This window comes from Poecilia mexicana, unplaced genomic scaffold, assembly GCF_051168715.1.
Source record: "Poecilia mexicana isolate PSO_F unplaced genomic scaffold, ASM5116871v1 scaffold_17, whole genome shotgun sequence".
NCBI lineage: Eukaryota > Metazoa > Chordata > Actinopteri > Cyprinodontiformes > Poeciliidae > Poecilia > Poecilia mexicana.
The window spans coordinates 22,032,893-22,058,662 of record NW_028263386.1 but is presented as its reverse complement, the minus strand read 5'-3'; the positions used below and the strand labels follow the sequence as shown (position 1 = coordinate 22,058,662).

Genomic DNA, 25,770 nt, shown 5'->3' with positions numbered 1-25,770 from the left:
AAATATATTTTACCATGAAGAATGAATGACTTAAACTTCAGAGTTTAGATGTGAAAATCCTGTAAAAAAAACAAACAAACAAACAAAAAAAAAACTTGTAGATTTAATTACAGCAAAACGTTCTTCCATAAAGTCTCGACTCAGGGGGTCGAATACAAAATGCGCCCCGCCCCCTTTTTAATTTGGAAGCACACAAATGAGAACATTTTTTTTCTCCTGCCTCAAAAAATCACAAGTTACTTTTGTGTTGCTGAACGACATCAAACCTGAACATTTTTTGCAAGGGGAACCGAGACAGACGCATTGTTGGGTCCAGGGCCCGTTCAGCGCGGCAACACGCCTGCCTCAATAACAGAGCACTTAGCACATGCTGAGCGCCGATGTCATGTTCGCGGATCTGACGCCCCGCGGATCAGACACACTTCTGACATCATTAAAAATGAATTGTGTGTGTTTTCGCCGAAGCTCCGGGGAGGCTTCTGAAGAGCTCATTTAACATGAAAGTGTCACGTCTCAGACCGGCTTCCCACAACAGCCTCTCCTCCGCCGGGAGCGCGCGCGCGTCCGATCGGGAACCGGTCGCGAGAGCGCGTCATTTTCACGGGAGCGTGATTATCGGACGCGGCTCTGAAACCCAAAGTGATCCGGCGTTACGCCACGGAGATCTATTAGGCAGCTGCGCTCCGAATGGGAATGCAAAGAAAGCCTCAGCAATCCACGCAAACAGTCAAAACACACCTCAGCGGTGGTCAAAACACTTTTTCAGTAATTTGCACTCCGCTTCAAAATTTAAAAAAAAAAGGCGGAGGGAGGCATTTGCATTTAGATGCGCGGCACTTTAATTGATTTCCGTACAGATGTTTCTTTGTGTTTGCTGTAAACAGATGGAAATATTGATTAAGGAAAGAAAAGGGAGTCTGGTTCATTGCGAGTGAATCAAGCAAGAAATTGAGCTTGTCGTTGTCAGAAAGCCATCAAAAGGCTCCCTATCCGGCGGGAGAGGGATGCAGAGAAAAGGTAGGATGAATACAGATTAGCTGGTTTCAAAAACAGGAAGAAAAAAAAAGAAAAGAAAGAAAGAAAGCTGAGTGAAGAGGCTGCTAATTGATGAACTGTGTAAAACCTTACAGGCTTACAGTGGTTTCTGTTTATTTCCAGGTAATTCTACTTTAATGGGCTTAGACAACATGTTGTTAGCTATGCTTTGACTCTAAACAGCTTTCCTCTAAAGACCTTCCCACGTTACCTGTGTCATCCCCTCATCATCTGTTCCCCATCTGCCTATGCTCTCAGCTGGGGGCTGGTTTTCTTTTTTTCTCTCTCTCTCTTTCCCAAAAACACAATCAACGTTTTCCTTCTCGTTGTTTTTTTTTTTTTTTTTTGGTAACTGCACTTGCATCCTCTGTCCTCCTCCTCTCACCTTGTTGAGGGTGATGACCGCCTCCTGGCTCACGGCCGTGATGTTGAAGGTCTCCCCCGTGTCCCCCTCCAGGATGGTGTACTCCAGCTTGGCGTTCTCGCCGAGGTCGGCGTCGGTCGCGGAGATGCGCCCGATCTCGGCACCGGGGATGGCGAGCTCGGAAACGGAGAAGGACCACATGCCTGGGAGCAGACGCACAGAGACACGCGTTAGGGTTGATGGCGCCACCCGTTAAATAAATATGGAATTGTCCCATATATGATAGGGAAAGGTTGCCCATATTGTTGAGCAACCTTGAATACAGGATCATCTTGTCTGTTCTTTTTTTTGTCTTGAGGTCTTAAGCATTGGTGATTGGGTAAAATGTTTTTGTAGTTGAAGCCTTGAAGCCTTCCCTGACCATTTTAACTACATTACTTTTCTTTTTAATAACAAAGGGTCACATGCAACTAGGATTTAGATGCAACATCCAATATATACACAAATTTGTATGAAAATATAGCAAGTCACTAAAAAAATTAGCCATTTCCCAGTTTGAGACATATAAAAGTAACAAAATTTATCCTTCAATGTTCAATTGAAAAAAAAAAATTGTGAAGAAGAAAAAGGTAAAAAAATAAAAACATCCTTTTGATCTTCTGATTAAATAAAATATTTTCTTGGTACAAAGGTCACATCAGTTATAGTTCATCTAATTAACCTGAAATTAATTGAAACTGTCCTATTGGGAGTTTTTATCATCATTTGCTTACTAGCATCCTAAAGCTTGAAGAGAGGTTGCAAAAATATCAAAGTGATCTTACTGAACAAAGGTATCAGTCAGGAGCTAGATACAAAACAAAAGGTAAGCACTGTGGGTGTTTTCAGATTTAGGGTCTGCGAAACCGACCTAGACTGTGAAATTAGATGGTGTAGGCTTCAGATGTATTCCTGCCCTCACCTATGTGCTGTTGCCTAGCAACTGTGACGGTGAAAACATCCAACATTGAATAAAAAATAAATAAATAAAAAAAATCCAAACTTGTGGGTAGGAAGTGAAACTGATCAAACCAAACACAATGCTTCACATTACCAAAACCGCATCATACCTACAGTGAAACACGGTGGTGGCAGCACCATGATCTGGGGTCGTGTAGATGGAAACAATGCAACACTTCAGGCAAAACCCATTTTGACGGTGCTTTATTATTATTATTCAGCTTTCATTATTACCATTAGTCAATCCCACATTACGTATGCACGCCGTGACATCCATCACCGCTGCGTTCAGCACTAATTAGTTTGCTCATTACATTTTTTTCTTTCCATTCAAATGCTTCCCTATTACTAATCCAGCACTTTGCACGTTAAGCATGAACTGCTTAACCACCAATCCCGTGTCGCTTGGCGCCTGGTGGCAGTCTCCCCAAAGGGCCCGGCCCTTGTAGCCTCCTGTCATTTCCACAACGGTGTCCAAGTCGCGGCACGTCATTAGCGCTTGACACAATTCATTTGTCAGCTAAATGCGTTGCTATGTCCTCGGATCGACTCCCCACACCTGTGCCGAGCTAATATTTACAACATGACGTTCAGATAAGGCCAGCTGTTCATTTAAATCAGCGCAGTGGATGAAGGCAGGCTTGAGCGCTAGCCGCCAGGATATTATTAACAGACAAAAAACTTGCTGCAAAAATAACTAAATTAAAGGAGGCTGGGGTTTGGAAGACAAGGAAGGGGTGACGGAGTGAAAGAACAGACTGCAGAGACGGGAGATTCTCCGTCTACCTCCCATTTAAGCTTGATGAACTGAGCCACCTACTCATTACAATCATCTGCTTCTTAGTCCTAGAGTTGTCCATTTCTTCCTCCTGCTTAACAAGCATTCATTAAGATAACAGGGGTCTTTCCTGTTCACTGCCATTATGTTAAAACATGCTTTTTTTTTTTTCTTTTCCAGCGGTGTGCACATTAAAGCAGAACTTCATGAATCCATCTGCTGGCTTTGCAGTTTACGTCTGATTTGTGATGAAAATACAAGGTACGAGGGAACTTTTTAGGCTTAAAAACGACACACTCCCACGCTCCTGAATTCACATATTATCCAGACATCTCATTTCATCTTAACACACACACAGAGATGGAGAGGGAGGGAGAGAGAGAGAGAGAGAGCTGCCACGGGCAAGAACACGGTGTGTGGGAAACAGAAATCGAGGAAACGGTTTCGGCGCGCACACATCGAACATCGGCTGTTATCTCCCTCGGCTAACGCTAAAGGAACCAGATCAGACTTGTAAACACCACAGAGAACAACGTCTCAACAAACACGTCGGGGCTGACAGGATGAAAGACAGATAGCGCTTCGACGAGGCCGTATCAGCGCCAGCAGGCAGTCAGGTGAATTCTGCAAACGTGACAACATCGTGGCAGAACAAGGAGGGACGGAGAGTCGGTTTGCCGACCGGAGTTTCGGTTCAGATGTCGAAGCGTCTATTGGCAGCGAGAGTCCTTCCCCTTAGGACGCTTGCTGAGGTCCAATCTGTGGAGGCTGGCTTATGAGTAGTTATTATTATCAAAAGCCTGTTTCTCATTCTGTTACAGAATATGACATTGCAGGCGTTAAAAAAAATAAAAACATTTTTGTTTCTTTCAAACTATTTTTTTTTCTGGTGTCACAAATGCGTCCCAACGATAGATTTTGTGGACAGTTTTCCATGCATGAATATTTAGATGAAATATCAAAGTCTTTCCCCGATTTATCTACTGCTGAGGCAATTATTTTTCCTATATGCATGTTTATGAAGTGTGATAGGCTGCTTTACATCTTTGGAGCGAACATTTCTGTGCTGCTACATTTCATGAATTCCCAGGAAACGATGGAGGATTTTTCAATCTGTCCCACCGTCTGTGGTCGGGTCAGAAAACACAACACTCCTCCGATGTGTTCTGGGTCTGCCGCCGGGTCTTCTCTCAGTTGAACTTATTAATAAGTTCAACTGGGAACTTGTTAGTAAGTTCCCACTTACGGTGGGAAAGTTAGCTGCCATAAAAATTAAACAAAATTACAAAAAATAATTGTTTGATTTCTAAAGTTTTTGGGCGGTGTTTTTTTTTTCTTCTGCCGTATCGAAATAGATGTATTAACTGCAACGGAAACACTTTTAGTCACGTGATCAACAATCCAATGTTACCATTGGTGAAAACAACAAAGATGACGACAGGAAGTAGTCGGAGGATGATGTCTTTTTTTTTTTTTGAATTTATAGATATTGCACCAGAAGCCTCACAGCATCGCACAGTTCACAAAGAAGTTGGGCGTCATTCTCTTCTCTTCTGTAAAATCGCCGACGACAATTTACTCAAAACGGCGAAACAAAGTTGCTCCAAAGCAAAAGGGGTTTGCCGCTCGAACGCCTGAGTAAGACTCCAAATTCACTCGTTATCCAGACATCTCAGATGGCCGACAGCTGATTTAATTTGTCATTTAGCCGACAGCTAAATGACAAATGTATATTGCGCAAGCGTTTACGTCTGTCGCTGCCATGATTTTTAATGACTTATCGTGTGAACAAACTTATTTATATTCGATTTTAATTGAATTTCTTGTTGAATGGAAACACAGAAATTGCGAAATGAAGTTGTTTTTTCGACATCAGCAGAATATCGACAAAGATTCACGTATATTCGTAATGGAAACGGAGCTAGTGTTTCAGTTCAATTTGTTAGGCCTTGTCTGAAGCTGAGACCAGCCGCCCTACAGACGGAGCAAATTTCAGCCGTTTCTGTCTATGATCTTGTTCTTTCAGCCATGATCCATTCCACACGCACCACAGGCGAGTGTAAGATTATAGACGAAGCTTCTTGGTTCAGCTTCTTTACCACAACAGACCGAAACAATGCGGGCACCATGAATTACGCAGTTTGGTAGAAGAGGCATTGATCTATCAATCGCCATCGTTTTACGACTTAGACTTCGAGGAACTGCTTCACGGGAGCCAAGACTTGAACAAAGTCACTTCATCTGCAAAAAGCAGCGTTGTGACCATTTCCTTTAGTTTCCTTCATGTTAATGTTGTATAAAACTTAAGTTCAATCAATCAAATTCAAACTAAAAAGCATGAATTTGTGGGGTTAAACTGAAAATCCACTCCTGTCTCAGCAGATTTCGCCGACAGAGCAATTCAAAGCATCTCGCGTGAAATGAAATATTTGAGCTCTCACTCTCCGATGTCCGCTCTGGAGTTTCTGAGGATAGAGTCATTCTACACGGGCTCATAAATTGGGCTACACAATAATGTCTACGTCTAATGTTTGGGTTCGAAGATGTTATGATCTTCACCACCTCGGGTTTTTATTTTTTTTCAAAAGCAGCCATGACAAGACGAGGATAACGTGCGCGCTCACGCAAGAGCTCGACATCCACAACCTGAAAGCATTTGCCGCCTAATTAGTATCTCTCTAAATATCGTCGTAGATTAATGAATGAGCACGGTGCTCGTTATCGGAAAGGGGATAAACTTGTTTTGTTTTTTGAATATAATGCAGAGTTGGCTTTATTTTTCAGGGCTTTGAAAAGAAAAAAACCCGAGAGGGATTTGTTTCTTATTGCTAATATGTCTAAGTGATTCTGCTCGCTAGAACCAAATCATTTCCTCCACACACATTTTGAGCAGCAACTGTGACAGCAGCAATAAACCCATTGTTGGCCTTTAAGCTCCCAGGGACCGTGAGTCGGCCCTGTAACTGCCTTTCAGCCAGCTCTTTAGGCAACTTATTTCTTTCCCTGATTTTTTTTTTCTTTCAGACTTTCTGCAGTTTTCTCAACGTGCTCCAGTAGATGCAGTCAAGGACTCCTTCCCACTCTTTAAGCTCCTATGTTAAACGAACTACTTTGAAGAAAAAGGGAAAAATAAAGATGACTGATTTAAGTGAATGTGGAGATAAATGATTTTCTTTTCAAAAACTCAGAAAAAAATCCCCAGAAAGTAATTGACTATATTTATATACGGCTCTGGAAAAAATGGAAAAAAAAAGAAAAAGATCAGTTTTTTTTTTTCTGATTTTACTTTGCAAAGGTTTATGTTTGAGTAAAATGGACGTCGTTCTTTTATTCTATGAAGTGCCGACAACCTGTCTCTGAAAGTCAAAGCAACAATCTAGTATTTATTTGCAGACAATGAGCAATAATGAAAAAGACGCAGCACTTAAAAAAATGCATTCATATTCATTTAGAAACAACAACACTAATGTATTAACTCAGGAAGAGTTCAGAAATCAATATTTGGTGGAATAACCATGAGGTTTTCAATGGGATTCTTAATTTTTTTCATTTAACATATATGTTAACTTAAACAACAAACTTGTGTTCACTCTCTAAGTAAATTGAATTATTCTTGGCCCAAATAGTAACTAAAATTAATAAAAATGCACCTAATGTACATAGAGAAATCAGCCACTTGACAATAGGCAATTTTATTTGACTTTCACAGTACAACATTGTGGTTGCTCTTTAGGTACAAACCGCTAAGTGAAGATAAAGGAAACCTCATAATTTAAGCTTCACTCACCATAACAGGAAGTTAACATTTGCTGGAGGCGTGAATCAGATGTTCACGTTGTAAACAGTCCAATAAAAATCTTTCATAGCTGCCCCACAGCTGCTTGCTCAGGATTGTTATAGCAAAACAACAAATGGTCGGATTTGGACATGATTTGGTGGAGATGAAGAAAAGGAACTGGTTTTGTGATGTGAAAAAGTATTTGCCTCCTTACAGACTTATTCTGTTTAAATCCATCCATCCATCCATCCACCCATCCGTCCGTCCGTACACAACCGTACACAACCGTACACACACAAGGATTTCCACCACCATGTAGTAAATACAAATATTTTGGAGACACGTAATAAAAGTCTGAGATTAAATCTGAACAGATGTGAAGTTCTGAATGTCAAGCGGCTGATCATGGTGGAAAAACCCTTTGTTGTTGTTAAAAGGAAAGTCCATGAAGAAACAAACTACCATCTGTCACACTTAATAAATTAAATCATTTTGTCTAACATCAAAATCTCCGATGGAAAAAAAAGGCTAAAAATAAATGTTAGTATCAGTTGTGTTTATGAATATCCACCTCTTCACTCCCCACAATTCACAGAAACAGAGCATGTGTGGGAACGCTCGCACACCAAGTGACTGCAACGCTGCGAAGTACGACCCACCTTCACGACGCCAACCCAAAATGGTGGCGCCTGCTAATCTCTATAAAGTGACAGAAACGCTGCATGACGAATCCTCTCCTGTGTTTGGAGACTTCCAGTCAGTGTTTGCCTGACCGTTACAGGGCTTCCTAAAATATTCATACCTCTAGAAATTATTTATAGTTTGTATTCCACTGAGATTTCATGAGCTTCACCAACAGAAAGCAGTTCATACTCATAATGGGAAAAGAAAAAAATAAGACTCTACAAAGCCTGACACGCATTTGCATCCAGCGCCTCTAAATGGACGATTTGTAAAACCAACGACAGCTGCAGATCTCCTCCAGTTTCTTTTTTTCTCCACATGTGGGGACTTGACATATTTGATCAGTTTTCTTTGCAAAGTAGCCCAGGCTTAATCACACTGGATGGGTACCTCTGTGCAATTTTCAAGTCATGCCACAGACTCTCAATTAGATTTTTGTCTGGAGCTTCCCAACACCAATGTGCATCGTTAAGCAGGTGGAGGCTCTTGTGTTTTTCTTCCAACAGTAGCTTTCCTCTTGCCACTCTTGCATAAATAAACTGTCTGTGGAGAGAATGACTAATAGTTTTTATTCCAAATCAGACCATTCTCTGCCTTTCTTGGTGCTTAAGGACGTTTGCACGCCTGCTAGTTGGGCAGACTGGGTTTGATTTGGGACCAAAATGGCAGCATTTCTTACATTTCCAGCTGGCGCGGATCGCTTTCACACCGCATTGTGTCGAACGACCCAAAATAATTGAAAAACCCGTTCGCCCCCTTGCCTGTGGTGGTGCTGCATCGAGAACCACTGAAGGAAACAACACGAAAACCTCAGGAGAAGGTCGCTGAGCGCGACTTGCTTCTTCTCAAAGTGCAAAACAAAAATGGAGTGGCTTGGAATTTTAGCGGTTGCAGGATTTCTCTTTTGCCATTTGTAAAAAAACCATGAACCATTTCTCCATCTAGCGTTAGACTTGTGCGTTTGTTTTGGTTGCATTTACCCAGAATACCCTGTCCCTTAGTCCGCTTCCTGCTTTTGAAGGGGTCTCCGGTCCGCTTAGCGCTCACATCGTAGGTTTTTAAGCGGACCAGAGCTAGCCTTTTTTGTGTCCAGTTGCGCATTCACACCTCAACAATCTAACCAGGCAAACACTGGAGTTTGATTGAAGCAGACGAAACGAAGCGGATCAGGATGCACCCCGACTGTTTTTGACAGAGCTACGGTAGGTGTCACCTGGTGCGGTTTCGGACTTTGGCAGGTTAACCCAGACCATGGCAGTACATTACAAAGCATATGAAAGCAGTCAGAGAGCACACCGTTTTCGGGAGAATTTATTTAACCGCCGACAAAGTTTGTCAATGCCCACATGGCCGCGCGGGGCTCGGCTCGCTGAAAAGGGACAGAAAGTGCCAATAACTCAATGCTAAATGCCAGTTTATGTGGCGTGATTACCAAGCCCACCATCTGGGACTGACATAACACCAGACGGCTGTAACGAAGGCAGTTTGAACATAAATGTGCCTGTTGCTAGTGAGGAAGCAAATTGACAAAGTTATTCACAAATCAGAGTGCGTGGTTCTTATTGATCTGGAGAGGACTGCGTGGCAAAGTAGGACACAACATGCTCTGGAGTTATTTTATTTATTTTTTTGCACGCACACACACACACACACACACACACACACACACGCACGCACACACACACACACACACACACACCAAGACGGAGAACATTTCCAGCCTTGTTCTGTCTAATGCACACTTGTCACACTTGGGGAGCGCTCAGGAGAATAGCGACAAAGGGGGTGTGATGATGGTAAAGTAGGCTAGCCTTAGTCATTATCAGCTTTCTGTTCACACTGCAGAGCAGCTGGCAACAAAACCCATACATCATTTCCACCTGTGATGGACTGGGAGGCAGAGGGGGGCGGGGGAGAGAGTCAGTGGGGGAGACGGGCAGAGGTTAGAGGAGGAAAAAAGTGAGTGGTACGCCGTGAACAAATCAAAGAAGCTCAAAAAGCAGCCGAGCTTGGCCTGTGATAAAAATCACACCTCGGGTCTAAAATAGTGCGCGGACGACCTGTCTTCTGCTTTTGTTCACACGGCTGAGGCCATTAGAGAGAGCTGCGAGAAGCAGCATGGACATGTCAGCCTCGCTCATAATATCTCACTAATGTAGCTGAGCCGGCTATTACTGTCCCACGGAAAGAACGGGGCGCGCTCCTGTGCTGCGGATGGGCCCGTCTGAGCAGCAAAAGGCACTTCCTCTTCGTGTCACTGTCTCAACTCCCCCCCATCGTGACTGCTGCACACCGCAGGGTTGCTGAAAGGGTGTAGCAGCATAAAACACTCGGCTCTGTAATTCTGAATATGTCACTCTCTCTGACTAAGTTGTGTGCAGAAGGCCTTCATTATGGCATCAGGCTGAATTCAAACGATCTTTTCTACCACAGATTGTGCCGCTACGTTCTCAGAAACAAGCGTCATTCATGAACAGAAGCTGTTTATTTCAAAATCCGAATACACGTCAAACTATTTCTCAAACCGAACAGGCGCGTCAAAATGCTCACGTTTCAGAAAGCTGTTTTCAAGGTTTGAAAAGCGCTCGATTACCATAGAGCGTGACAATCTGACCGCAGTTTTCTAATAGAGTGCAATCTAACATTTGAACTCGGTAGTCATTCGAAATGTCTATTTGCGAATAGTTAGAACTTTTAGCTGGGTCTTCAGTATAACTTTGAATGCGTTCTCGTCTGTTTCGTCTTTGAACGAATGCAGTGTTTTGGTAGCGTTGTCTTAGGTTTCTGCTTCTGTGCACAAAGATGTTATTCAGTGTTTTGGAAATGAAAACTGAAAAGCTAAACACATTGTTTTGAATTGGTTTTGGGCCGTATCAACACTCAGAAAGGACATTGGTGAGCTCTTAATGGAGACGCAGACGGTGATGAACAGACGAAACTGAAGAACCAAGAAGCCAACCAGCCTTTACTCAGGACTGTCAACTTGGTTAAGATCTTCTATCAGTAACAACCTTTTTTTCCCACCATGTAATCTGTAAAGTTCTTACAGGTTTCAATTTGTTTCGCTTTGGTACCAGAAGTTACACAAGCTGTCTGTCAAGATAACAGTTATCAGCTGTTGGGTGTTGCATGGTGCAGTGGTTCCCAGTTCAAATCCCGTCTGTTCGTATTTCCCCCCACTTTCTGTCACATTACTTGCAAATAAAGGCCACTAGAGCTAAAATAAATAAATACTCTAATCAAATGTTTACTATTTGGTTTCGAAATCCGAGTAAAAATCCCCCAAAACATTCGAGAGCTAACGCCAGGAAAGGAGCCACCAGTCAGTCCGAGAGTCAAACCTTCCCAGCTGGGCAACAACTGGGCAGAGATATTCACCGTCTGCAAATTCATCTGCTTCGTCCAAAATTGGCTTCCAGTGACAAAAAGAGTCTGATTTTATAACCAAGCTTAAAAAAAAAAATAAAAATCCTCTAATCAGATTCATAACGGGGGTGCAAAAGCTCATTTTCCTTACAGTTAGGTCAGATACTTACAACTCCAAATTAAGCAGAAACCATTGAATATATTACCAATAATATAGCAATTGGTTCTAAAAGTGACAAGTTCCAGTTTGTTCATTGAATTTGAACTAATCTATCAATACTGGGTTTCTCAAAATACATATTATTAATTTATGCAGTTAGATTTATCCAAAATGAAGGCAAAGACTTTAATCCTTCAGACTGTTTTTGTTGTGTTGATAGATTTGAGACCAGCATTCAGTAGCCTTATAAGTTGCTGCAAGGGACTGAGAGTTTTTGCAGGTGACTTGATGTTTTAGAGCCACGCTGGCGGCAGCAGCATAAGCTGGAAACGAAGCAGAATGACAGGTGGTGGGTGTTAATTGGAGCGGCTGCAGTTTAATGCAGGTTTAAAAGTGCAGAAAAAGACCTAAAATTGACAAATTGCCGGATAAAGGCGGTGTGATCTGACTGAAGGAATGGAGGGGGGGGGGTTATCGGGGAGGCAGAGGGGGGAGGGGTGTCATAAAATTTCTAATAAATGTAAAATGAAAGCCGTCGTGTGAGAGAGAGATGTGAAGAAAAGAACAGACAGGATGAGAAACCGCATGTTTTGAAGACGAGGGTGGACAAGAGACTCTGCTGTAAAAGCACTTGTAGATGAGAGGCGGAAGGGGTTAAGTGGAAATGTATATATAAAAAAGAAGAAGAAGAAGAGAACGCGCGCCGCCACATCTTATCTGAGGCAGAGGAGCTTCTTGTGATGCCGCTTGGTGGCTGAAGGCTGCGAGTTAGGGAAGTCATTAAAAAAATGTCTAGCTGGCTAAAGCGCATGCAGTGGTTTTGAAAATAGCTTGAATAAAATTTGCATCCGTTTTGGTGAAAGGGGGGGGGGCTGCGGGGGGCTGGAGGAGTCCATCGCAGAGGCATTTATACCCAAGAGGGTTTAAGGAAAAAGGCCAGCGAGATGGAGGAGATGATCAAGACGAGCGCACTGTGATTTAGGCATCACCGAGACAGACCGATGAAGGAGGGATAGAGGGATGAAAAGAGTCCTGCAACTGACATCTAAAGAGGTTTTTCTTTCTTTTTTTTTTCTCCATCCTTCTAAAGGCGCAGTGGGGGTGGAATTAAGCTGAATGCTGTGAAAGTGTAAGTGATGCCTTCTATCTCAGTACTCATGGGGTTAATAAGAAAATAGAGAGGATTTTATTCTTCCCCGGCTCCGGGGCAAGCCTTGCGGAGCGCCGCACGCTGCTGCTGCTTAACTTGCCGTGTACAGAGGTAGGCCATTAGCCATTACCGAGCTCAGTTCACACGCCTTGTGGAGTAGGAGTAAAAATGTGAGGTGTGCCCGAGTGCGTGCGCGTTCGATAATCCATTACCGTGTGAATGAGCACCCTGAAGCACACAGGCGTGGGCGCACCCAGGTGCCAGCGCGGGAGCCAATCTAGTGTCTTTTTGTTGCCTGCAGCCGACTTTAACGGTCCTACAAGAACCGCCGGCGGCGAAAGAGACGAGGAGTTTAAAGAAATAAAAAAAAAAAAAACATTCCTGATCATAAGATTTTCAGAGAAAGTGTTTGGGTTTTCAATTCTTCATCAGTTTTGGAGCTGTGAAGGATGTAAGGTGGTGAAAATGACCCATGCTTGTTTCGATGTTACACGTTTTGTTATTTTTAAACAGTATGTATACATTATAAATATTTCAATACTCACTCCTAGCTAACTTCCTCTAAGAACCAACGGGTTGGACATCGGTATATTTTTCAGTGGTATTGCCTGTCTGGTAAAAATCAGGTCCTTGTCCTACAGTCCGTACAGAGGGGCTAGCCTCTCAGCTAGTGAGAAAAGATTGCCTGCGTTGAAGTTTGAGATTTTGACGCTACGAAGCTTAACAGAAATTGCCTGCACCTTAAACAGCCATCCTCCAGTGAGGATCAGGAAATGCTGGTCCGAATGAGGCGGCTGTTTTCGTTAATTCGATATTCGGAAGTGTGACCAACACAGACTGAACGGCTTCTATCAATCCCTCCGCTGTCGTTGCTAAAAACACAGGCAGACTACAAATAGGTGTCATCGCTCACAACTTCTCCTTCTGTTCACCGATCAGCCCAGTTGAAATTCTACCGAAGGAATCGAAGTGAATAGGAGAAATCCCAGACAATGCTGGGAAGTGAGATTTGAATCAAGCAGAACTGCATAGGAAGCCTTCAGCCAGGCTAATTGCCTTTTACCATTTTAAAAACATCCATAAAAGTTCCAACTGTCTGATCCATGCTGTGTTTTTTCTTTACTTCAGAAAAGGCTTGAAAGAATAAATATTCTCCATCAATGTTCAAATCAATCCCTGAATTTGAATAAAAAGATAAAGATGTCTTTTTCTCTTTTTTTTTACTAGCTTACTTAAATTGAATTTCCCTCTTGTCGTCGAGGTAGAAAATTCCAGCGTGTCAAATCCTCTCAGCAATGTTAAAATGATCTGTTCATAATTATCTGCTGGGTCCCTTCACACCTGCTGCAGACAGAATTAAGACGTTAAACATCATCCAGACTTCAGATGATCTTTTGAAAAGCTCTTCTGGGGAGTATTAAGAAGCAGTGAACTCCCCAATATAGATTGAAGAAGTTCCCAGAGGGTTCTGATCATCCACGGCAATTAAGAACCCGAAACTGGGCTGTCCCCGTTTTTTTCCATCAGCCATGGCCATCTTTATGATAATAGCAAACCTATTTCAAAATGCGTTGCTGAATGCTAGATCCAAATTGGCCAAATAATGTTTCGAGGGTAACTTGTGTGGTGCAAACCGTACAGGATGAGCAGAAGAAAGCTTCTTTGAAAAATGAAAAATAGCAGAGAAAAGCCTGTAAGGTGAGCGGGAAGAGCTTAGCTGAGTCATCATTACCTTCATGCTGAGGTCGACTTTCCAAATAAGCCGGAGATCCAGCTAGAACAGGCCAACTATGTCACAGAGAAAGTAACCAGGGCCTCCCCCAGTGGAAAGGTGCCCTTAATTAATCATAGGACAACATGCCTTAATCAGACTTCCCAGTGATTTTAAGTATCATTACTAATCAGTAGAGGTGTGCCGATCGATCGGCCACCGATCATAATCAGCCGATATCCGTGAAAAAGTGTATGGTCAGTGACCGCCGATCACGGTCTCTTGTTGCCGATCACACAAACCGATCACCTGCTTCTCATTTCCAGCCTGCCTGTGCAGCTGGTCTCCTCTTTCCTTCACTCTGCGCAAACAGGCAGCAACAAATCCTAAGCGATGTGTAACTATAACGCACTGAGTAAATGGGGAAGTTTGTGTGTTGCGGTGGAAAATTGTAGCACGTCAAAATGCAGCAACACGACGAATCTAGTATGGCATAAAAACAATGCCATACTTGACGGAGTTTGGCTACATCGAGGCTCACTGGAGTAAGAAAAGACATATGGAGGATCAGACAGCAGGTAAAGCAGCGCACAGCTACAAACACTCACCCGGATTAGCATGACGGTCAGAAAGATAAACAAATAGCCCGCAAAATTATTTAAGTCTTCGAGCTGCGATGTAAGACGCTGGTTCTGCTCTCGCTGTTGAACGTAGCAGCGGTCCGTCTGTAATATTTCACAGACTTCGCTTCTGCTCCACCTGGTAGTGACTCTCACACCGAACCTGCTTAAAGCTGCAGCATCTAACTTAAAAAAATAAATTTTACATACGTATTCAAACTTTCACTGTCCTAACATGAGACAGATAATCTCTGAAAAAATAATCGATCTCCTCCCTGTCCTGCATAATTACTCCGCTCAGTCAGAAACAGCCAATCAGAACTAGCAGTAATCAGCTAGCCGCCATGCTATCAGGAAGTTTTCATTCAGTAACTCTGGATTGTTTATTGTATGGAACCTGTTTTTGCCTTTGAATGTTAAGTTTTATACTTGAATTTTTTTGGCAATGTTGAGAGGTTTTATTTTGACTCTTTGTATTATTTAGCCTCTTCAGAGCCTTCATATGTTTTCAGTCTGTTAAAGATAGTATTACTATAGCTGTGCAATTTGCACAAAGCCTGTTTTGTTTTTTTTCTTGGAAAAAATGATTAAAAAAACATTTTCGTCTAAATTAAGGTGAATTCATGGTTCTTTTTTCCACATAATGTAACCGGTAGTGCTTATGATTAAAATAATAAGTATGTGATCGGTATCGGTGATCGGTTGTGATCGGCCCTAATGGATGATCGGAATCGGCAGGAAAAAACCTGATCGGCACATCTCTACTAATCAGTAGTAAATTACTTTACATTTGGTTCAACGAGAGGTTCCTTTGTATGCTTGAGGAAAAATGCACTTTTTAAAAATCTGTTCATACTGGATTTAACAGATGAGTCAAGCCTTCACAAATCAGAAAGTGTGTTTTTCATCATCTGCAATCCATTTTTCTGGTTCGGAGTCGATCATCGTAAAGAGTAGCTAAACCCCAAATCAACTTTTTTTTTTTTTTTTTTCGCTGATGAACTTTCTAAATAGGTTCTTAAGGTTGCACTCTTTGAATTTTAGAGCAAACTTTGACATTTTAGAGTTAAATGTTTTTGGCTCTGCAGTATTTTGCCTGAAACCCGTGATGATGTGATGTCTGCAGTGCTTTAGATCTGGTTTGGTGTCCTTTGTGATGTCTTGGATGAGTCGACGTGATCTTGGAGTATTTTTGGTAATCAGTGTTTTTCCCGGCTGTGGCTAATGGCTCTTTATGAAGTTGGCTGGTGTCTCAAATCTCCCGAAACGGCTTTGTAGACCCTTCGATTATCGTTTTCGTCTGTTTTTGAATACGTCGTTACTTTTTGAGTTGAGTTGTCACGCAGGTTCTTTTTAAGTGATTTCCTAATTCTACAGGTTAGTCAGACCTCGGTGTGGCTACTGAAACTGAACCATAAAAATGTGGCTAATCCTGTCAACAATTTGGCATTTATACTTTTTCGTAGGATACCTTTCTTTCCCCTTAGGTTAACTTTGTCTGATATTCAAATTTATTTGGTGATCTGAAGCATTTACAGGATAAGTAGGTTTTAAAAAGGCCTCATTTTACTCATCACTAATATGAATATCTATATATATGCCCAGAAAGACATCCAATGTACCGCCATTAGTTAAAAGAAAATTCACACCGATCTAATGTCTGTAAACCCCATCATTATTTTCACGTGATCTCAGGCAACTATAACGTACATTTACGAATCTGCAGGTACTTCAGTGTTTTAATGTCCAGTGATCTTCGTTTTCACTCCTAATGAGAGTTTTCATGATTAAAGCAAGAAGCCAAACGTTCCAAAATGTTTCCTCTCCGCAGAATGACGCGCGTGTGCACCTACGTTGCACTTAAAAAAAAGTGACATCCAACTTGAGGTTTTCATTCAAGGCGTATACTGCCTAGTCATTTCGAACGTATTACGGCTGCAAAAGATGAAAACATGATAAATGTCGGCCCCCAGCCCACCCTCAGTACGCGGCGGCTAAAAGGCTCTACACTGGCTGACTTTAAAGCGCTCCGATAAAAACGATAACGCGACGCCGCGGCAAGCTAGCAGGGAAGCTGCGGCTGAATGATTGACTGATGTGGGAGAGAGAGAAAAAAAAAAAAGTAAGTTTGCAACGGGGTAAAAACCAGCCGGAGTCGTGGCCGACATCTGCCTCCACCTGCGAGGCAGAGAGACGAGAAGAGCCGCAGAAACTAACAACAAGCACTAAAGATTAGGAGGGGAGGGAGAAAAGTGAAGAAGAGGCAAAGAGAGACTGAAAGCGAGTAAAAGAGGACTTTAGAAGAAGGAAAAGACTGAAAAAGAGAGGGGGAGGGGGAAGGGGAGAGAGAGTGAGATGTGACCAAGAGCTATGTTGTTTCCAGCAGTGATTTTACTGTCTACTGAAGCGGAAAGCACTGAACTTTAGATGAAATATTAATTCAGAGCAAGAGAAACAGAGGGATGGAGAAAATAAATGGATAAAAAGCGTGCTAGCATTAGGCACCTCCATTTTAATTAGTTTCTCCTTTCATTTCCATTTCCTCCATCTCCTATTTGGGTTCTGCACATGTAAAACTTAATTAGGGAATACCAATTACTGGAAATTATTGCCTGTTACCTAATTGTTTGGGTTATCACAGTAATCATTATTACTCTCTTGTACCTCAACCAAGCATTAACACTAGATGAAATGAGTCAGGATTTTTTTTTTTTGAAAACCAAAAGGCTTAGTTGGGCTTTTTTTTTTTTCCTTCCTCCTGGAGTTTGTCGGTTCAGAACCAGCAGTCGGGATTAATTAACACGGAGTGTCTTTCGGGCCCGGAGGGTGGACGGCGCGCGGACACGGATACACCTAAATGAGAACGATGGCTTTCAAACGAAAACAGCAATTTGTCAGTTTTGAAAGAAGAACCAGAATCAGATTGCTACATCACTTGAGCTAAATACACACAAACAAAACGCACACACTTTTTTGGGCAAAGTGATTTACAGTCAATGCATGCAGGGGCCTCAGAGAGACGAACAGTAGATATTTACCAACAATCAGAAGATCTGTGAGCCACACTGAAGAGATGGTGAGAAGTTTATGCGCAGGCATGAATGTTTTAATTATAACAGATTTGAACTGGACTTTTTTCCCCCCCGCCCAAGTTGGAATGATTATAGAGCAAATGTTTATGCAGAAACTTTGCACTTTTTATAAGAATCAACATAATCCTGGTGTAGCTCTTGTTGGACAGAACTGGAAAAGCTACTTTTATTAGTTGCTTTCATGGCACAGATCCTGCTCTTAGGTTTATTCTACAGATTGCCAGCAGGTTGAAGCCTTTCTAAAAGCGTCATCTTAGCCTACTTCATCTGATCTTAAGTCAGTTTTGAGGCGCGTTTGCATTTTCACCAAACTGTTTTCAAGTTTTCAACCATCTGAGCCCAAAACTCAAAGAAAAAGGAAATCAAACCAATAAAATGAAATATTACTGAAAAGTTCAATTACCTCAGTAACTCCCACTCACCAAGCGAGACATAGCATGTAGAGTTATTTATCACAACACACAAATTATGTTTCCAAACATTCATATCTATTAATTACTATAGTTTTCCACTTATGGTGAAACCCATAAAAACCATTGAGAACTGTGGACCTAATGGGAGGTTTATTCAATACCTTGTTAAAGTTTGCAATTTCATCATGAGAAAGAATACTCTAATTTATTGAATATGATGCCTTTTTTTTAACACCAAATAATCAACTAGACAGTTAAACCTCAAACTGGACAATGATCCCAAACATGAATCAAAACCGGTTTGAGGACGGATAAGGCAGAGTTGCTTTCGAAAGTGTCCAAACTTCAAACCATGTTGAACATCTGTGTGGCGAAATGAGCAGCTCTAACGCGCCTCTGAGCGACTGAGTGCAAACATTTCATCAAGCAGAGAAAAGTTAGGGAAAGTTAATGAAGGTTTAATGCCAGAAAGCTAAAAAAAATAAATAATAATAAATGAGTTCTAACATTTATATGACATGCATGAGATGATGAAAACGTTGCAGGTCTGGCTAAATAAGGAGCTCATCACACTCATTTGTGTTTACTTGAATGTCCTAAAGAGACGATTCGACGCATGTGCGCTTCTTTTAGAGCCAGATCTGACTTAGCTGGCTGACCTTTCTTTATTGTTTCATAAGGTCGATATTAGAGCCAAATCTGGCTCTCGCTGTGCACGACTAGGCAGCCGGTGATCCTCTTATATGCCCTTTCGGATGATTTATTTCTGTTATGTCACACTGGGTGGCGTGCGTTTTTTTGCTTCGCCATGACTTTCTGAACGAGACCACAGGAAAAAGAAAAGAAAAAAAAATCTTTCACATCATGTCCTGTCTGAGCCGTTCGCAGTCTTTTCTTTTAGCAAAAAACAGCGTGCCAGGGCAGCGTGGCCCGGCTGCCTTTTGCGTTGTCATAAACTTGCAGAGTCGACACTTTTCACTGATGTTCAGCAAAGTGACTTTCTGCAGATGCGTCGTCTATTGAGTCTCGGTGAAATTGCGAAATGTCGCTCATCCCGCCGCCTCCGTCCGTGTGTGTGCAGGCCCAGCAGCTCCGCGCATGACATGCAGGTGGAGGGGGAAAACGTGTCCCGGCACAGAAAAAAAAACGACGACAACAATGCAGTCGATGGAATCTTACACAAACTAATTTAGGTGTTTATAATTGGAAATTATAACAACTAAGAGTACAGGGTTTTACAGATTGCGAAATAAAGTACACTTGATTCGCTTCGATACAGACGAATATATTTCCCAAACAGCTTGCATGGAGCAGACTGAAGAAGCTGTTTAGTGTTTTTCATGCAAAGCACTTTACTCTGCATCCGCGCGCCGCAGCAGAATGAGCCTGGTGAGAATTGAACTCATAATTGCAAGTGCAGTCGTTACAACGCGCGAAACCACACGGGAGCCTCCGTACATTTCTGAAAAACAACGACGGTGCAGGTGCTCCGCTTCGACAAAAATTACCAGAAAGGAGGGAAAAAAACCCCAAAACTTTCAGAAAGTATGCAGTGCAAGACATTTTCATTTGAAACTCAGAGCGAGGATGTGTTTTTGTTTTCTCCCCCTCCCCCCCACCAATTCGAGTCAGCACAGCGAATTGTCGGGTGCTGTGAAAACAGCCTTGCCTTTTTCTCAGGACAAACCTCATGAACTCCTCCTTTCCTGTTCCAATTATTACAAAAGACTTCTTTATAGCCACACGAAACAAACAACCGACTCCTGTCAAACTGTATAAGATTTAAGCCACTGGAAGCTACAGACACCATGGAGTCCCTGCAGGAGCCATCTTGGCTTCACATCCATCTTCCTGCATCCCCTCTGTGCTTGTTTTATGCTCTGACAAAGTGATCTTCCATTGATCTAAAAAAAAAAAGCCATTTTATGATTAAATGAATGTGTAAAGCTGTAAAATGTACTTAATCTCCACTCTGTCAGGTATATTTGTTCAACTGCTTGTCCACACAAACGTCTATCCTACAGAGTTCATGCTGGTGATGAGGTGATGGTTTTTGGGGGAATATTTTCTAGGCACGGTTTGGACGCCTTAATGCCGATAGCTGCATTGTAGGTTGTGGTGTTTTGTTTCCAGCCGTACGCATTTGAAAAGACAAAGCACCGTGACAACACGCTCAAATGCCACCCAGCTGGTCCCTTGAATGCAAAGAGGTTTCTCGACTCCAACGGCCTCCACAATCACCAGAGGTCCATCCGACAGAGGAGGTGATGGAATGGAAAGTTCCCATCGCGAATGTGGCAACCAAAAGATGTCGTCATGTTGACCAGCACCAAAATCCAGGAGGAATGTTTCTGAAATCTTGTTCAATGTATACTTGGGGTGAAAAGTGAGGAGATTTCTGTTTAGTCAATTCATTTGATCTTGGGAAATTGTTTCTTGGCAGTAAATCCCACACCACTGAAAATCGTGACGTTTTCACAAAAATACATTGATGAGTTGAGCAGCAAAAGTTGAGTATGTGGTTTGCGGTACTGGAAAGCTTGAAGATGCCAAAACAATTTTGGTGGAGGCAGTGGGACGGCATCTCCCTTAGTGGGAAAAACAAAGATTTCCCTCGTTTGAGGTGTTCTGAAGGCAAGATGATATCATCTCTCTCAGGGATTCAGCTGTCTGTCAAAAGCATTAGAAATGTGGCAAATCTTTATTGTTATTCTGCTAATGTTGACGAAACACAATTTCGTAACTTAGGTCTTTCCACTAAATTAGAAAGGAAACTAAAATCACACATAAATAAGTTCGTCATTGAGGATTATGGCAGCAACAGCTACCTGAAATATATTCATAATCCAGACATGGCGCCAGTGCTCGTCTATCAGCCATCAGAGGAGACGTCGGCACCTTATTATGCTTTGGAGCGGCTGCGTATGCGTTTTGGGGAAATTGTAGTTGGCCAATTTTAAAGAAGAGCAATGGATTCAACACATTCAAATTGATCACAACTTTATTAACTCTGCAGAGCTGTGAGAGCTTTGGTGGAGTCGGATGCATATCGTCCAAAAAAAACAAAAAACACAAACCATCGTCGTCCTACAACTTCCTGTTGTCTTATTTGTGGTTTTTGCCACCAGTAACGTTGAGTTTTGTTTAGTCTTTTTGTCACTTTTAATGTCAGGTAGTTGTGTACAGTTTTCCCCTGTGACACAGAGACCATTGTTTGTTTTCTTTAATCAGATGAACAGTTAATGTAAGTGAATAAGTCCAATCCAACAAGCTAGTAGCATTTTAAGAGGCTCTACCGACAAACTCAACTCTTGTGCTCGAGACATTTTCCCTACAAATGGTTCAAGATTTATCATGAATAGATATTTTAGCTTTATAGAAATAATTGACTTACTTTTTGTAGTTTAGTTTCAAAGAACTAAAGCGGCTAAGCTAGCAAAATGCCTGCCCGGTATTAGCAATTTGTAAAGTGGGCTTTTCTTTTTTTCACCTTTGGTGACTAAATGTAGTCGTTTTTCTGCTCCTGCGATAGAATATGACTTTCTTTGTTTTTTTAAAGGTTTGCGCACACATTCACTAGGAGCGCCAATAAGCGTCGAGGACTCTGTACAACAAACGAGCGCGAGGTCGAGCTGATTCATAGGGAGGCTTACCCACTGCTGTTTTCCTGACAGAGTTTCTGAGGTGGATGGAGCTACTTAGAATACCTCGAGGGAGATGACGTCTCGGCCCATTTCCTGCTGCGGTTTGAAGAGCCCGAGAAAACACTGAGTCAAAAAATGTGGTGAGGGCGGGAGGTGGAAGAGAGAAAGAGGAAAAAAAGAAGAAACCTCAAGGAGGAGGCTTCAGGGATCCTCAGAGGGTTAGGTGTGCATCGCATACAGTATGCTCAGCCATGTGGAGATCAGTGTTCCTCCTCAGTAACATCAAATAAAAGATTTTCAGAGACTTTCAAAGAGTTCTCCTGTCCGTCCGATTTTCTCCCTGCGAACCCGAATGCAGAGGTGTGAGTTTGAGGGAGGATTTCTTGGTGCATGCCAGAGGAGAGGGGGGCTAACTGGAGTAGAAAACATGAAAAGAAAGAAATAAATAGACACACAATGATGAGAGACAGCTCGCAATGGCTCACCACACCCTGTTGAGGATGTGCCGCTCACAGTCCAGCGACTCCATTTATCAAGCCCGACAGAGACAAAGGCGGCGCCAGAGAGGAGCGGGAGAAGGAGGTAAACAGAGGCTGAGAGGTGAAAGGTAACGTTGCAAGACAATGGCAGAAGGATTGAGTCTTTGGGGGACGACGGCAGGTAGAGAGGAGAGGAGAGGAGAGGAGAGGAGAGGAGAGGAGAGGAGAGGAGAGGAGAGGAGAGGAGAGGAGAGGAGAGGAGAGGAGAGGAGAGGAGAGGAGAGGAGAGGACCACGGAGGGGAAAAGGGAAAGCGGGGAAAGGCTTAGATGTTGCCGGGAAGCTTCCCATTAACATGGAAATCGCTTTCTCCGGCGCTCCACGGCTCACTGATGGCTTGGCGGAAGGAAAGGGGAGGGAAAAAAAAAAAAGAATGGCTTTAGCACCAATTATTCTACGTGAGGGGGCACACTGCCAGGTCAGATGAAAAAGTAATGCAAAATAAATAAATAAATGAATAATAGCGAAGGCAGTCTCGCCGTGATTCCTGAACACTCTCAGCCAGCGGACAACCCGAGGAGAAAGAGCGATGGATGAATCCAATTTCCACCAAAGCCACGGTTGAAACAACCAAAAAACGAAGAAAGGAGGCGACGAAAACGGTTCCTTCTTGGAACCTCTTTATGAAGTTTAGAATTCGCCACTTTTCCTGCGTTGTCACACAAGAAGTTGCAATTGTAATTGGACCATTTCCAGTCATTTTGGCCACTCAAAGCACTTCACACAAGAGCCACAGTCACTCGTTTGCACTCACAAATACACTTGAAGTTCTAGGATCGCAGCTGGAATCAAACCTACAACCTTCCGAATACAAGACGACTACTCCACTCACAGTCCTCCCATAAATTGGGGATCATTTAAAGGGGCAGTGTTATGTGTTTTCTTGTCACACAGTGCCATTTTGGGGCACAGTAAAGACACTAGGTTACTATATTTATCAAAAGAAGTTTGGTTTCATAATTTAGCACAAGTTGAGCCTCTGTCTCTTTCTGAAACTCCACCTTCAAGAAGTCATCACACCATCGCTCCTCTATTCACCCTTTAGCAGTTTTTACCAGCGTTGCGCTGAGAAGCTGATTATTTACTGAGCTCAGCAGCTGCGCACTTCCACCAGGTGTTTGCTAATTGCAGCTGGCTAGTCTGAAGGAGCTGAGTGGAGGAGTCGCGGGTAAGGCGTAACCTCAGAAGCTGCAGCTCCGAGAGGGAGCTTCGACCTCGAAGGTGGCGCTAGATCCACTCGGGCGTTTTGCTCAGATGAATGGTTGCTATGGGAGATTCAAGGATTTCTCAAACATGCAGGAATAACATGACAACATAATGTAAAGATAGAAAAAACAGTCGATTTTACATAATGCCGCCCCTTTAAATGCCTCTCGCGCCCTCGTAAGGCAGGATTCTCAGCTTGCAGATCTTCTGGAAACCTTGCGTTGCTAGGACGATTAGCGGCCGGGGAATCTCTGCTCACAGGCGGCTTTTGGCTGCACTGGATTGCAGCAGAAAAGCTCATCAGGGGCGAAGCTCTTCCCTCAAAGGAGCTGAGAATTTGATGGGGCTCTCGTGTTAGCCTCATTTGTTGCACATTTACAGCATATGTAGCGAGTGCAATAGAGGAACGATAATAACAGCTCCGACCCACAGGGGCTGACTGATCCTGCTTCTTCTTTAATGCTGGACACGAGACGCGGCACAGTTAGCGGGGCCACTGCAGCTTTCATACCCAGGCTGGGTGAAAGCCTAAAGGAAGCCATCCAAGCAGAGCTCTGAACTGTGCCACCACTGACTGCGGGGCACTAATGCGATGGCAGGCCTAATTGTGCGTTGTGATGCGAGGGAGCCATTTCAGGCCCCAGTGCTGTCTGGCGTTGGCTGCAAATCCGGCGTTCTGCATACACGCATGCATGATGCGTTGGTGATAGAATCGGAGCGTTCAAATTTTCCAACCAACTCTTAAGACATACGTACTCAGCAGCATGTGTAAATAGTCGCTTGTACACCAGCCTTATGCCAGTTTTCCAGTGCATATTTGGCAGCGAGCAAACAAACAGAATCACATCTGCCCGCCGTCTAAACACAGAAAATTTGCTTCATTCCGTTTCCCAGCACGCCATCAGCGCCACATCAGCTCTGCATGAGATGAAGTGATTTTTAGTTAGCCTGATTATTCGTGTTGCCGAAAAGCCATTTGCTTTTTTTTTTAACTCCTCTCCTCTCCCCACCTCCACCTCCACGTCCGATCCCTCCCCCCCTCCCTGTCATCTCTCTCCCTCCATCCTTCACGCTTTGGTGAACCTGCCCCCCGGGACTCGCTTTCATGCATTCTAAAGAGTTTATCGCGCCGGTCCAAACAACGGGAGACGCGGGGGCCGTGTGGGTGGCGACCGTTGGACGGGGACGGCCAGACATGGGCAGCAGGGTTGGCCCGCTCCCGCGTACCCCCCAGCCCAGACTCCAACCGAGCCCATTACGAGTCCACAAACGCACATTAGTCATGGCATTTAACCAAATTCATTATCGATGCACTATTGAAGAGAACACAAGCTATTTTCGATATGTATTTGATGAGGCTGAGTGTGATTGGAATGCTAAAGAGAAGCATGTTGGCTCATGCCAGAAGCAGTGGCATCATCCACCGCCTCTGTTAACAAGAGAGAAAAAATTTACACTACAGCATTTCGGTTTCACTAACATTTTATAAAGCTGCTGTCTGCACTGTGTGTCACTTGTCATGTGTGTTCATGTGTGGAAAAGGACACTCAGTGTGAGGGAATCACTTTGTTTTGGGGGCATCAAGTCAGATCTCAGAGGTTTCTGTGTGTCTGTGTATTAGCATAAAGCGTGCTAAGCTAGCTGTGCTGTACTGCGTCGTGACAGGGTGTGCTACATTTTCCTTCAGTCTTATTGTATTTACTCAGTTACTTATTTTTTGTTAAATGATCAACTAATCTTCCGGAGATTAAAGTTCAATCTTTTCTAACTGCCTCAAAACGGCCAAATTACTTGGAATTAGGTAGAAAGTAGGTCAGGCTTACACACCTGATAGTCTGGTAGACTCAGTTCAACTGGGGTTCACATTCACACTGCACTGTGTCAAACTAATCCAAACTACTGCACGAAGAACCAAAGGAGGAAATGACACAAAAACATCAGAGGAAGACTTCCTTCTTCACAAAATGTAAATAAACATCGTAGTGGTGTCAGATTTTTAAGTTGTAGGATTTCATTTTCATCTTTCCCAAACCGTTTCTACCGCTAGCGCTAAGCTAACATGTTTTTTTTGGTTTTATCTAACCAAAACAAACATGGTTAACAAAATCTTAGCTTTTGATAACCAGACAATTTCTAAGGCCCAATATTATATATATATATATATATATATATATATATATATATATATATATATATATATATATAAGAACAGAGGAAAGCCGTTGTGGTGGA

The 25,770-nt window shown here is 42.9% G+C and overlaps 1 protein-coding gene across 1 annotated transcript in view; it reads right to left on the bottom strand.

Moving 5' to 3' along the window:
• Positions 1 to 25,770, bottom strand: part of cdh24b (cadherin 24, type 2b) — a 192,011-nt gene that overhangs the window by 50,291 nt on the left and 115,950 nt on the right. Inside the window, exon 6 of the mRNA XM_088015057.1 lies at positions 1,421 to 1,602. Coding sequence (XP_087871183.1) covers positions 1,421 to 1,602 — 182 coding nt within the window. The remainder of the gene's footprint in view (positions 1 to 1,420; positions 1,603 to 25,770) is intronic.